The 15,248-nt window shown below is 41.2% G+C and overlaps 2 protein-coding genes across 2 annotated transcripts in view; both read left to right on the top strand.

The window, feature by feature from the left end:
* Positions 1-2,827, top strand: part of LOC109484821 (alpha-2,8-sialyltransferase 8B-like) — a 3,606-nt gene extending 779 nt beyond the window's left edge. The window contains exons 2-3 of the mRNA XM_019788179.1: positions 852-1,379; positions 2,436-2,827. Of these exons, the coding sequence (XP_019643738.1) occupies positions 852-1,379; positions 2,436-2,715 (808 nt within the window). The 3' untranslated portion in view covers positions 2,716-2,827. The remainder of the gene's footprint in view (positions 1-851; positions 1,380-2,435) is intronic.
* An 8,398-nt stretch (positions 2,828-11,225) lies between these two features.
* On the top strand, positions 11,226-13,874 carry LOC109484776. Its single transcript, XM_019788142.1, has 4 exons — positions 11,226-11,389; positions 11,808-11,813; positions 12,896-13,595; positions 13,680-13,874. The coding sequence occupies exons 1-4, from the start codon at positions 11,226-11,228 to the stop codon at positions 13,872-13,874; spliced, it is 1,065 nt and encodes a 354-aa protein (XP_019643701.1).
* The last annotated feature ends 1,374 nt before the right edge of the window (positions 13,875-15,248 follow it).

Genomic DNA, 15,248 nt, shown 5'->3' on the forward strand with positions numbered 1-15,248 from the left:
CAAACTGTAAACTGGATGGCTAAACTCCCTCGGCGTGTTATCTCTCTATTTCGGGCCGATTTCTACTATAATCCAGCCGTGCCCTCAAGCCTGGTAGAGGCTAAGGTCTTGCGGCGTAACGGCAGGGTGTTCGGCCTAGAACCGAGAGATCCTCGGATCGAATCCTGCAGCGTCATGGATCTCTTGTAATTGGGAAAGGCGCTTTTCTCAACAATCCCCACTCCACCAAGGTGTAAAAGTGGGTACCTGACTTCGGTTGGGGAGGTGAACTGAGGCGCCGGTGGAAGGCAGTGGATAGCAACCCACTTCCTTTGGGCTATTCACCAGTTTCCCATCCCCAGAATGCAGTGCAAAAACAGGGGGCTAAACCTCATTTGCATAGGACAGGAAGGCATCGGAATGATCCTGGTGACGTTAAACAGCTTGTTTTCAGTGTGTTTTGAGATGTTGGGGCATTTTATGCTCAATGTTAATTAAAGTACTATGGGTTGAATCTGGCAACAAAAAGAAAATGAATTTTTTGGAATGAATTGTTTGTAACGTTATAGCGGTAACGCTGTATGATGCTGCAACGTTACAAACCACATGTTGCATGTTGAAAAGAACACAAAGACTTCATCCTCTATCTGTTGTCAGATTCGACCCATAGTATTTTAATTAATGTTGAGCATAAAATAACCCAACACCTGAAAACACAGTGAAAAGCAAGCTGTTTAATTAAAGTCACCAGGATCATTCCGATGCCTTCCTGTCCTATGCAAATGAGGTTTAGCCCCCTGTTTTGCGTTGTATTCTGGGGATGGGAAACTGGTGAATGGGACTACCTTTACCTTTTACCTACCTTGATATAGGTCAAAGATCAGCCGTGACGTGGATCCTAGGAAACACCTGCTGTATTACTTCGACTTCCGGAGGAACGTGCGGGAATTCCTGCGTCTGCAGGCGCAGAACCTGACTTACCGGTTCAGGACGCCGGTGGGACGGTACAACTCCTGCGCGATCGTCGGCAACGGCGGAATACTACACAACAGCAGCTGTGGCGCGGCTATCGACGCGCATCACTTCGTGTCCAGATGTAACATGGCGCCCACCGAGGGATTCGAAAAGGACGTCGGGACCAAAACCAGTCACATGATGCTGAACGGCGAGAGTATATATGACCTCTGGGATGATTTAAATGACACTGCACGAGAAATAAACATGATAAAGCAGTTCAAAACACTGAACGGTTCTATTCTGCACTACTCCAAGGTCAGAAATAACAATATACCTCGCATTTTGACTGGGCTGAATGACAAGTTGAAGAGATATTTGAAGCAGTATCATATCAATATCACACTGGCCTACGCACAGAGGAACATGGCAAACCCCGTAAATGTGTGAGTATGTACATTATTACGGATTTGATAGTTTTGAAAGTTAGCTGATAGAAATTCAGAGATAGCAAACCGATTGTTCAGAAAGGCTGAAAAGCTTTTTGGAAAGATCAGTGCTTAGAATAGAGGTGTCTTAGAATAAGAACGTCTTGTCTTATTCGTTGTGTTGGGTGCCATGGTGTGGTGTCGCGTAAAACCTTAACATTGTCACATTAAGTGTCTGATATTTATATTTCCCTCCATACCATGGTATGGATGAAATATATTGTTTTTCCTTATGTTTCTTCTTCATTTTGTCAAGTTGATTCACTTTCTGAACGTTGGGGTCAAATGAGCTGAAATTTTGCATGGAAATAGAGTGGACAAATACCCTCGTATCTTTAGGGTGATCGGAGATATACAGTAGCCAGGAAAGATGTCTCACAGATTACTGAAGTTCAACTTCTTCCCACACCTTATGGTCAGTAAGGGCGCCCGTCGCAATTTCCTTAGCTCTTGTGGCACGCCGCTGTTCAGGTACAGTATGTCCGTTGATAGCACTGTGTGCCCAGCTTTCCAAGTGTCAAGCAAAGAAGCAGTAAGCACCATTTGTATATTTGATATATCATGATGGTATAACTCGATCAGGGAATAGAACACACGACCTAGCTATCGCATACGAGTGAGTACTCGAATAGGCTACTGCGGACAAAAGCAAATGTTACTGGTGTTCTCCAAGTTTCATGTTAATATTTATGTTTACCGAAGGAAAACATATTGTTTTTACTCAGTTTCTTCCTCCTCCTCTTCTGTTCCAAACACTAACCTCTGACCTGGCCAATGACATGATTTGTTGACGTCTGCCACCATGGTGACATAATGTTGCAATTTCATGGTCTGCTCTACTCATGTCACCATATACTCGTAGTACATGTATGTGAATGTGTTTGAGTAAAAATTAACAGGGCAGACCATGTCCGAAGGTAAACATTTTAAAGCAAATGTTACTTCTCTAGTACCATGTTACTTCCACTGTTGTTGCCTCAGCTGACCCAGAGTCACCCTCTCTGTTTGTTCCAGTTTGCTCCAGAGGATTTTACGGCAAAGTCGCTGGGCGCTGACGCCGACTACCGGCATTATGGCCCTGTTTTTGGACATGACCTTCTGTGACCACATAACTGTGTACGGCATGTGGCCGTTTCCCGTCGATCCCCGCGGCAGACCTTTGAACTACCACTACTACCAGGTGGGGACTGAACAGCTGCAGAACGAGCGTCACACCTACAACACCGAGATCCGCTACCTGGCCAGGCTACACAGCAGGGGCGTCATCAGACTTGTCATACAGCCCTGTCGTTAGGACAGTCAGGTCAGGCCAGTTAGATCGGAACAACCAATCAGCACCAAGGACAAGGACGTATGATGGGGGTAATACCCAATCAGCACCACGGACAAGGACGTATCATGGACCTGATGGCCAATCAGCACCAAGGACAATGCTGGGCGATATACTTCACAAGGATTATAAATGCATTTATAAATAAATCTTTTCATCTATGTTTTATTGCTGCAGTTAACATCTATTGGTGTACAGAAGAGAGTTAGAAAAGTCTAGATGTCTCACAAAAGTATGAGATCTCCGAACTCTTAACTCCTGGTTTAGATCATATACCCCAAGACAAGGCTCGTCTCTATTTCTATCAGATGTGCGTGTTTGAATGACCCAAATACATAACTGCATTAGAAATTTTGGTGAGCTATGGTAGTAGACAAATTGGGTTCCTTATATTAAAGTAATAACTACACTGATTTATTTTGCAGAAAAAGGTCGTAAAACATTAATCAATTGACACAGTTTTCCATGTTGAAATAACGGATGACAATTCCTGACCAATCAACATTTCTCACAAATCGGACCCAAATACATAAATGCATTAAACAATTACATTTGAGTATATAGTAATAAAGCAAAGTAACAATTGACAAAGTAATCACTGCACCAGACAATTCATTTTGCAGGAAGGTGTGATAATGTCGTAAAAAAATAACTGACATTGAGTATTGCATATGAAAGTAACGGACGATACTTTCTTACCAATAACCAATCCCGATCATTGAACCAAATATATGCTAACTTTATTAGACTGCATTGACGCAGTTTTTTAGACCAATGAGAAGGAAGCATTTAGAATAGATATGTATAGTTTTTGTCAGACCCACTCACACACTGTGCCACCAATTCTGACATTCAAACACCGACAGTCTGAGATTCTGGACGTCTAAACCTTCTATTTGTAAGGTGAGATGGATTAACGTATATTCAGGGTTCGAAATACAGTTTGTTTCTCAGGTTGCCTACTGGACAAACAAAGCCAAAAGCTAGTTTGCCGTCAATATTTCAGGTTGCCGTCAACACCGGCTGTTTAGTTTAGAAGGCAAGCTGTAAGCCAGGCCACGTGTAAAGGCATCGCTCACATATTGACAAATGTAGGACACAGAGTATTTAGCAGCCGTATAAAGCTGGGCCGCTGTAAACTTGAAAAAGTCGCTTTGTGTATATGCAATAAAATGATAACTTGAGCACCGAAAACATGACTTGCGCGGCGAGAGTGGGTTTTTCGAACCCTGTAATATCTTATTGCTCACTTATCATACTATAGTTATTTGGACAAGAGGTACAGTTTTTGTAAGAAAATTTTCCTTTTGTTAAAAGTGGAAGGGCCAATGTAGACAATTTGGGGGGTAATTCTTTGTTTATTTGTTTATTTCCATAGGAAACGTCTTGTTGCAGAGGGCGTTGTCACGACTCAACATGGGATATCTGACCTCATTTTTCCTTTTTACTTTGTTAACAATTACTATTGGGAAAACCGTTGATTACAAAGGGCGTAACTTATCTCGTGTCCCAATAGATAAGATCAAAGATGCCCATGTCGTAAAATTATCAGATAACAAAATAACTGACCTTGGTTCGTTCAATTCATCTCCATTCATACGGTATCTCTACGCCGACAACAATAAGGTAAACAACATTCGAGGCAAACGTTTCAAGGGCTAGATGAATTACTGTATCTTAATCTGGCCACAAATTAAATTTCGTCCCTTCGCGAATTCCCCCTTTCTGCCCTTTCGGTGTTGTTGGATCTTTACCTACTTAATAACTTAATCGCTACCATATCAGACAGCGCATTTGAAGGTTTGGCAAATTTGGAATACCTCGATCTTTCTGTAAACCGATTGCCTGTGTTTCCAACGCAAGCCATCGAGTTAATTCCTAGTAACCGGCTCCTTTTGGTTATGCTTCGAGTCAACAAGATCAGACAAATACCGACAGATATAAGACAGCGGGCTACAAGGGCCTTGAGCTTACCGCAGGCAATGTCTGTACAACCCACTGAGTGCATCGGGAATATCGTAGCGGGTGGGGCCACGGGGAATAGCAGCAGCGAACAGACTGTATCAACAAGGTACACATCTCAATCATAGATCGGGCTCCGGTCAATACGAGCTCACAACAGCTGAAGCTTACCGCTGTGCTGAGGGTGCCAGCCAAACCGACACAGGCTGCTCTCTTTCGAGAAGCAGTTTGTATTCACAATCTCACAATGTAGATCACAGAACATATCCGGGTCAATGCAATCTCACAGCAACTTATAACTGCGAGGAATGTGCCAGTCAAACCAAAACGAGCTCCTCTCTTTCAACAAGCAGTTTGTATGGACAGCGATCAGGTCACAGAACCCTGGCTCGTGATGTTACCAGAACTGACGACCAAACTACAGAAGCAGTGAACGCCCTGTATGAGAGTATGTAATGTTGGAGTGAATACTACATGTACCGTACGCGTGTGGTCGCTCATAACCTCACAGGTAGACGTAATACGTGTGCCTGTTCGGCCTTACACTAGAGCATATATTACCATACTAGCGAATGACTATTTGTAAGTATTTCTAGTTACCTCCGGGTAGGGATGTATATCCCGAGCGCGGAGGTTTTGTGAGGGAAGACGAAAATTGCGTTCGCACCCGTTTCTCGCGTTTGGGTGGACGGATATGTCTGGGACTTGGTATACGTTTTGCTGTTGGGCTGTAGATGGTGCACGTTGTTTTGGTTTTTTAGTATGTGTGTTTTAGTGCGTCAAAATGATGCGTTTAGACCGCCGATGGACACCCCTTTCAGTGTGAAAGTGGGCCTCAGCTTTTGACCTTTGCATGTATAAGGACGATTGAGGTCGCGACCACTGATCTGACCTTTCACACAGAGGGGTGTCAGCATTGTCGATAAATTCTTTCTTTGAAACTGTTCAGATGTGAACCACATGTGCCGTCAATCAACGTCTCATTATCGTGCCTGGTGGGACCCGCTGGGGGGATACTTTAGTACGCGTTCACAGGACACGTAATCGGCACTTCCTGGTTAGCCAATGGGTCAGGGGTCAACGTACTGTTGCGCAACCTTTGTGTTGGTTGTTTTCGGCGTATATTACGACTTCTAACTTACAAATACCGCGGATTCAGACCTTTACTTCCCCAATTTATACGAAGAATCGGCGGAAAATGGAGGAAGTGACAATAAGGATGACTTGCACATGCGGGGAGGTACTTCAGCAGTTATTTTTAACGTCTGATTCCATTTAACGGCTCCGGTTGTCATTCTGAGTTTCATTACGAGTTCCTTGTGGCATAAGTTCGTGGCGGCCCGTTCGTGGGTACATGTTATAGGCTGCAGATGAAAATACTGACCTGTGTTAACACAACCAGGAAGGCTAAATCTAACACATAAAATTCAACACCATCAACTACATGTATATAACAAACAACATATAAAAGTATACAATAAAAAGCTCAGATTTTACTATTCGCACGCGCGCATCAGTTTTGGGGTTCCCAGAGGATGTCATCCATATAATCAAATCAACATGGCCTTACTTACATGTTAGAAGGGTAACACGCGCACCGGACGATTGGCGGCTGGCGCCCGGAGCGGGTGTTTGTTTACATTATCGCTGGTCGCTGAGGGTCGGGCAGCCAGATTCGCCACGGGATGCCCCCTGTCCTTTCTATTTTTGGGCTCCAGTCGGCTAGGGGGATTAGTGATTTCACAGATCATTTAGCCAATTACAAACATTTCGAAACTTTTCGAAAAAATGGTATTCGCGCGAATTCACTAATTTAAAGAACAGTCCCAACATGCACCCAACATTCTGCAACACACATTTCAATACCCGGAGGTACAAAATCTACGATTTTCCTTGTTTTATTATTTGCTGTGATGTTTCATAGTTGCGTATTGAAGTAACCGTACTGTACGGCAATCAGCAGGAGTTCACATAATTCTATCTTGTATAGACAAGGATGGTAATGTCATACCTCGTTGCGTGGGGTCACAGTGGCGTCGGGTGGCGTAGTGGTAGAACATTCGACTGTGAACCCGGACACCCGGGTTCGATCCCGAGTCATACCTGGAAATGCGCCCGACGTTGTGTCCTTTGGAAAGACACTTTACACGACTTTCCTAACTCCACCCAGGTGTGAATGGGTACCTAACTTTGGTTGGGGAAACTGTATTGAGGTCACCTTGTGGCGCCGAATGGCAGCCGCACAGACCCTTGCGACAGTTCCACAAAAATGTGGAACAAATATTATAATGTGAATTATGTGTATTATTATGTGTATTATTACCATTTGTATCATGTGATTGTAAACCCTGCATCAATTCAGCACTATAAGGCTGCGATTACACAGTTGATGTTTGGCCAATAGACCTATGAGGGATATGCAGAATCTGTGTATGTGAGTAATATTACTTATTGTAATGATTGTGTATTTCCAGTTCATTGCACTGATTTGCCTGACACGAATATGTACAATGTCATGAATACAAATATCAATATCACCTTGAGGCACAATTAAGGAAATTAAACCAAGACGTCATTATGATATAATATTGTAGTGTTGTTATTCCTCTATATCATGATCTTTAAAAGATCAAGTTATATCCTACAATATTCAGGGAATTATCTGAGTCTTTTTCAAATTTAGAACTGTATAGGCATGAGACCTAACAACCTACAGAATTTCATTATAATCTAGCATAACCTTCTCAGAGAAAACAATTACATGCACCACTCATGATCATTTTCTCCCCATTTCAGTCTGAAAAAAAAACTACCTACTTCCTGGTAATGGTAAAAACGTGCCTGGCACAGGTAATTTGCATTTTCCAAGGATTTCGTCATGTGATCATAAATGTTAATTTTATTCAAATAGCCAGATTCAGACAATCAACACAACTGCGTATGTACCCTAGCCTTGGGTTGTTTGCCACACACGAAGAACGCCCCGTGTATGAACAACAGCACCCGGGACCTGAGGCATTCTACACGAGTTCTCGTCCAGCCAGGAAGAGTCCCGAAGTGCCAACTGAAGCTGTTCTAGCTGCAAAGGTACAAGTTTCTGCCATCTTTTTTTTTAATTTTTATTTATTTATTTATTACGATTGACCACATACATAATATACATGGAGGGCATGGTACAATTTTCATGCCTTCGCCAGTGTCTGATTTCCCAAGCAGATGTTGGGTGGGAGGTTGTGAATTTTTTTGGACTGTTTGTATTGGGTAGATAGCTGCCAGAGAAGCCGAGCCGCGAAGAAACGTTTTTTTTTATTGAAACATATAATGACAAGACGCGGTGGCGACACACTCAAGATACACTTATATTCATGTCGCTACCAGACAATACATAATACATGCGACAAGCAAAGCACAGATACGCCAAGCAACTGGATATGATTTTGAAAGTTGCTTGAGTAACTCTTTTTTTGGCGTATCGTTCTACCTGGATGTCTAACCATATATCGAAGGCACAGATAACATATTGAAATTGAAAACTATTATAAATCAATGGAGAGGTAAAACTGATATATATATAAATGCTGACGGGATTGATCAATAAACTATGTTACAAAAAACGGTGAGATTCCAACAAAAATACCTAGACATATTGTAATATTTCAATATTGTACGTTGTTGAGAGAAAAGAAGAACTATTTAAAAGAAAATGTAGCAGAATATCATCAGAAAGATTATCCAAATCAATAGGGGAGCCAATCGGTGTTTTCAAGTTGCCAAAAAGGATATTTCGTTGTTGAGTGTAGTCAGGGCAGTGTAACAAAAAGTGACTAATGTTTTCACATGGGTGACCACAGGAACAAGCTGGACTTGAAACTAAATTACGAGAGTATAAGCTTTGGTTTAGACTGTAGTAGCCCACTCCACCATCTACTTGCGGACTACAGAGAACAGGCGTGATTCTTTTTCTTGTGACGTGATAGTTATGGGTTCACCACACCACGAAGTGGGTGTGGTGAAACCATATTGCTTTTTCTGGTGTTTCTTCTCCTCCTTCTCCTCCTTCTTCTTCTTCTTCTTCTCCTGCCATTTTTTAAATGGATTCAGCTTCTTCATTTTAGGGCCTAAGGTCCTGAAATTTGGTATGGAGGTACAGTGGGCAAATACCCCTAGGCGTTTTTTAAATTTTTGTGATACAGGCTTTTAGAATGGTTTTATTTGAGTTTTTTGGCTGTGTTATAGCAAATGTATTACTGTGTTAGTGTGTCATGTTTACCACGTTTGGGTATGAGTCATCACAATGGAATGCAGGGCATCAACCAATAGGCATGCAGCTTTCCTCTATTCTTCTTGCTGATTGGCTGTTGGGATTTAACTTGATTAACACCTGCACAGAGCATTTCCACCTGCACAGAGCATTTCTTGCTGATTGGCTGTTGGGATTTAACTTGATTAACACCTGCACAGAGCATTTCCATACTGACAGTATGTCTGTATTCAAGTGTTTTGGTAGGTATTTCAAGCTTTCCTGCTCCAGCATTGGAATGCGGGGCATGAACGTTATTTTTATTTTGAAAATCAACAGTTTGCATTATGCAATTAAAAATCCTAGCCAATAAAGTAGGGAATAGCTATCCAACTGTTGTTTTAGTCGTATGTTACTTCATATTATAGTTATATCAATGTAAATCATTGTTTTCCCTTGTGTTTCTCATTCTTTCCCTGCCATGTCGTAAAATGTGGTGAACCCATCGCTGTATTTGCTCCAAAGCAAATATTGGCCTTTCTAGTTATAAGACAAATTCTGACAGAAGCAGTGAATTCAGACTGGCTATGCCACCTTCCCAGCCCACAGTCTGTTTACAATAATCTTAGGCCTTTTGTAACGATAATCTTCCCTCTCACAGCTTCAGGCAAGCTTACAGCAGGTCCCATAACTGATTTGTCTACGCAGGTTTCTACAATTGCATTATTCAAACTTGGGTGACATAAAGAAGTACACAGTTGACTTTTTTCTTTGTAACACTTTGTTATATCATCTATATTGTTTACTGTTTTTTATTTATTTTGTTGTTATGCATGTGGTTTCAGTTATTTTGTTCTTTGTGTCATGCTTTCTTTTGTGTACATTTTTGAAAGAAACAATAAAAAGAATGATTTATAAAAAAAAGAAGTACACAGTTTTATGACGGCGGTTTGTGATGATATTTTGAAATAGGCTAGGTAGCTAAGGCAGGTGGACCTTTTTAAGATACGTGTCAAATTTTGCATCCTTCTACTATCCAAATTCTTTATTTGGTGTGTGCAAGCATACATAAAAATATCAGCAAAAATAGTAAACAACCTTTATATTCATATTCAAATAGTCCGTTTCAGACAATCAACTCAATCCTATCACTAAGGCCACCGGAATAAAAAACTGTTTGATTCACACTATAAAGCAACAAGGAAAGCAGCAAACAAAGGATAGAAAACCAGTAGGATATATGTAAATGTTCCGAAATCTCTGAATTTAGGAGACACAAAAGCAGGTAGATTGGCCAAACTGGCAAAAAGAATGTAAAGTGAATGAGACCTGAAAGGTAGTAATTCACCAATTTCACACTTCCCATAATGCCAGTAAAAGTCAAGGATATGACGTATGACCACCCTCCCCCTTCCTCCATGTAATATTTCCAACAAGTTCTATCGACAAACTGGTAAACTATTCTTTTTGAATTATTTCTCTAGTATAAAGCGCATGCCATAATTGCATTTTTGTTGGAATTAATTTATTATTAATAGAGAAAATGACGTACCTTCTATCGTTCTAATATACGTAATGCGACCGTGCGAGTAGGAGAGTCTTCGGTAGAAGGTAGAACCATAGAAGGTACGTCATTTTCTCTAATTCCAACAAAAATGCAATTATGGCATGCGCTTTATACTAGAGAAATAATTCAAAACAATAGTTGACCAGTTTGTCGATAGAACTTGTTGGAAATATTACATCGAGGAAGGGGGGGGGTGGTCTTACGTCATATCCGTGACGTTTACTAGGCATTATGTGTGAAAGTGTGAAATTGGTGGATAGCAGAGAAGTGACATCGCATGTGACGTGTGCTCTGAGGAAGTGACGTACCATATGACATCCAAAACGGAAAAATGTCTATACATGCAAAATAAGCTTACGTTTAGACATGCCATGATGAGATGTCTTTTTTAAGGAACTTATTCACTCATGAATTCAATTTCTTTGTTCTCTCACATTTAAACGTAATAAAAAATGTCAAACAAGGTGTGTGTGTGTGTGTGGGGGGGGGTTATCTGACTACATTTTTTCTCCTGTGCAAACCAACTTTCCCGAATACTCTTTTACATTCACACCCTGAAGCTGTGTGTGCAAAGGTACTCCCTTCGACTCAGACACTAATTACATGTGCATTTTTAACTAAAGCCTTAGCTTCGTTTTTATTCGAGAGCCAAGATGGGGTAAATTTACAGATAAGCTTCCTGTTCTGTTTAGGTAGAAGGACACCATGGGAAGAAAGCTGCGACACGTGCTGATTTTCCTACTCATCATCCTGAAGGAGCTCAACATTCCAGAAGCTGGCTGCAGCTGTTCACCATCATCATCACGCTGCATATGCCGGAAGCGAGGTCTCATCAGCATTCCTCCAAACCTCCCAACATCCATTTCTGAGTTGCGTTTGCGAGACAATCTTATTAAAACTGTAAAAGATTCTGGGCTGTTACAGTATAGGCATTTGATTGAGCTGGACTTGGGGGGAAATTGCATTAGCTTTGTTGATTGTTTTCCAAGTCTAATAAGGCTACAAAAGCTGACCCTGTCCCGCAACCAGATAACAATGATTTACCCCTGTGCATTTGCATATGTGCCTCAGCTAGAAGAGTTGTGGTTGTCCTCCAACCAAATAACAATGATTCAGCCTGTTGTGTTTACAAATCTACTCCGGCTAAAAAAGTTGGACCTGTCCCACAACCGGATAATAAAGATTCAATTTGAAGCATTTAAATATATGCCCCGTGTCCAATTGTTGGACCTGTCCCACAACCCGATAACAATGATTCAGCCTGATGCATTTGGAAATCTACGTCAGCTTAAAGTGCTGTGGATGTCCTTCATCCGGATAAAAACGATTCAGTCTGGAACATTTGCAAATCTTCCTCATCTTGAGGAACTGTGGTTGTTCTCAGGTCAGATAACAGTGATTCAGCCAGGTGGATTTAAAAATCTACCCAAGGTCAAAAAGGTGAATCTGTCCCGCAACCGGATAACAATGGTTCAGTCGGGTGCATTTGTAAATCTGCCTCAGCTCAAACAGCTGTATCTGCATCGCAACCAGATAACAATGATCCAGTCGGATACATTTGCAAATCTACCCCGTCTGCAAGACTTGCATCTGTCCTACAATCAGATAACTAACATTCACTCTTGTGCGTTTGCAAATTTGCCCCAACTCCAAAATTTGGACTGTCAGTCGAACAAGGTGTCTGTCATTCCCCCTTCAGCTTATGGCTTGTTGTCATCTATTCGTACCATAAAACTTAACAGAAACCCCTGGCAGTGTGACTGTATGATGATTACCTTAAGGCTAAATACGACTCGATTTCCTTCATATAAAGACCAGATAATATGTGACCGGCCCAATAAGTTAAAGGGTCAGAAGCTTACAGATGTCAATCCTGAAGAATTGGTTTGTAAAGAGCCAACCACGACAACACTGCCAGTAGATATCCAAATCTCACTCACCTCAACTGCATTGCCCAAATTTTCTTCAATTGGCAACACAGAAAGCAACACTGACCAAACAGCATACCCTGTAGGGTCCACATATGTCACACCTCCTCAATCTTCTTCAATTGGTAACACAAAAAGCAACACTGACCAAACAGCGTACCCTGTAGGGTCCACATACGTCACACTTCCTCAATCTTCTTCAATAGGCAACACAAAAAGCAACACTGACCAAACAGCATACCCTGTAGGGTCCACATCTTACACACGTCCTGTTGTTTCTTACAATGTCATCATCGCCTCAACGGTACATCCTGCAAGCAAAAGCAGGAAAACAAGACCGACACTAGTAACTTCAACCCTTGCAGCCACTTACGAAAAACCAGGTAGCAGCAGTTCCCCTGAATCTGCCCCCGTTTTCCCCTCACTTGTTCTCATTGTCGTGATTAGTGTTGCAGTAGCTGGCATTGCCCTGATTGGCACTATCATTCTCACAAAGTGGTACAAGAGGAAGATGAGGCACCCTCCAGGGCTAAATTCCAATGCTGTTGGTAGCAACACAAACACAACAGTTTCTGTAATTGACAACTGTGATGACCAGGCAGGGCAAGGCCAGCATCCATCACATAACGAAATGCTAGCTGCCTTAAAGCCAAATGCGATGTATGCAGGTGTGGGAACATCACTAACGAGCCAAACTGCCAGTGGCCATGATCAGACAGGGCAGGGCCAGTCTCAGGCCATCGCAGAATCCACCAGAAACACCATGGCTACTGTAACAGCCAGTATTCGTGATCAGACAGGGCAGCGACAGCCTCGGGCCATCAGTAAATCTAATACAAACGCCACAGCTACTATAATGGCCAGTATTTATGATCAGACAGGGCAGGGTCAGTCTCATGCTGACCAAAAGTTTCTGGAAGTTAGAAGTAACAAAGACAACTGTGATCACCAGGCAGGGCAAGGTCAGCCTCCATCACATAACGAAATTCTAGCTGCCTTAAAGCCAAATGCGATGTATGCAGGTGTGGGAACATCACTAACGAGCCAAACCGCCAGTGGCCATGATCAGACAGGGCAGGGCCAGTCTCAGGCCATCGCAGAATCCACCAGAAACACCATGGCTACTGTAATGACCAGTATCTATAATCAGACAGGACAGGGCCAGTCTCAGGCTATCACAGACTCCAACACAAACCCCAAAGCTACCGTAATGACCAGTATCTATAATCAGACAGGACAGGGCCAGTCTCAGGCTATCACAGACTCCAACACAAACCCCAAAGCTACCGTAATGACCAGTATCTATAATCAGACAGGACAGGGTCAGTCTCAGGCCATCACTGAATCCTTGGATGATAGAAATCTATCTTATGGCACAGGGCTGACTGCGTACGAGACAAATTCCCATTACGCATATGTAGATTGAAACACAATAATTAAATCCACGTTTACAAGAAAGGGGCCGTTGGACAAAAAGGAGTGACAGATATGGCAAGAGCGGAGCAGGAAAACAATCATTGAAAGATCATAAAAGAGGAAATTTGCAGATTATTTTCATTTGAATATTATAAAATGATCACAGAGAGATGACTGAAAGACTGTGTTGGACGTTTGGAACCTTGATTGGCTCTCATAGGTCTTTCTTCTCTTAACTACCCATGCGCACTGAAAGACCAAAACAAAAATTCTGATAGCAGGTGAAACGAACAATTTTGTAGGCCCCAAATCAGGGTGTATAAAATACATCATAACATAACTATTAGTAAGTAGTTCGTGGGTTGTGGAGATTTGCAGTTCAAAATTCTTGTTGTAGTGTGTTGGGAGGCTACAATTTGGGCTACCCAAATAGAAGCATAGACTTTTCTTCACATTCTACAAAGTCATATTAAGAGATTAACTTAAAGCTATAGAAAATGTTAACAGTGCCTTATGTATTTGCCAAAGTTGTTGTTTGCCGTCATACAGTTTGGGAAAGAAATGATTTATTTATTTATTTATTTATGATGACTGTACTTCTATGTTAATAACATTGAGTGATATAATGTATTATTGTAAATATTTAAATTCATTGAGTCAAAGTGATTAATTTGTTGATTTAGACGTGATTGTAATTTGTATTGATATCTATGATGACCCTACAATTAATGGTTAAAGATTTATGTTGTAAACAAGCATCAGGCTTGTACGTCACGGCCGCGGCTTATGCTGTTGTTGATACAAATAAATAAATTAATAGATAACTAGAATTCCGAGATCTCATACCTCCATGAAATATGATCTTGATATGTAAATGTAAATTTCTTGTTTAATTGTGCAAATGACCTCTGCATTAACATGATATATGCATCGTGATGTATGTTAACTTTTGATTAACTTACAGATGTCCCAAGTATGACATTCTCATCATTCAACATTACGAAATCATAGAATTTTTCATTAATTATGCAAATTAGGTCATCATTTGCATAATTAGTATGTTGAAGTTCCACCTGCCATAGGTTACATACATTACATGTATGTAAGTAGTATAATGTAAAACACTGTAATTATAGAATTTCCTCATTAATTATGCAAATTAAGTCCTCATTTGCATAATTTGCATTTAATTATGTACCACTCTCTCTCAGCTACCTACACACCAAAAATAATGAAAATATGTTGTTCCTGTCTGGACTTCTCGCATTAATTATGCAAATTAGGTCATCATTTGCATAATTAGTATGTGTTGAAGTTCCGCCTGCCATAGGTTACATACATTACATGTATGTAAGTAGTATAATGTAAAACACTGTAATTATAG

The sequence above is a fragment of the Branchiostoma belcheri genome, unplaced genomic scaffold, assembly GCF_001625305.1.
Source record: "Branchiostoma belcheri isolate BF01 breed outbred unplaced genomic scaffold, Haploidv18h27 scaffold70, whole genome shotgun sequence".
Taxonomy (NCBI): domain Eukaryota; kingdom Metazoa; phylum Chordata; class Leptocardii; order Amphioxiformes; family Branchiostomatidae; genus Branchiostoma; species Branchiostoma belcheri.

Bases quoted from the DNA above. Each gene is read 5' to 3' on its own strand.
- LOC109484776 (XM_019788142.1), top strand. From the start codon at position 11,226: ATGGGAAGAAAGCTGCGACACGTGCTGATTTTCCTACTCATCATCCTG. The intron at 13,596-13,679 runs CAGACAGGACAG...ATCTATAATCAG, and splicing joins TAATGACCAGTATCTATAAT to ACAGGACAGGGCCAGTCTCA.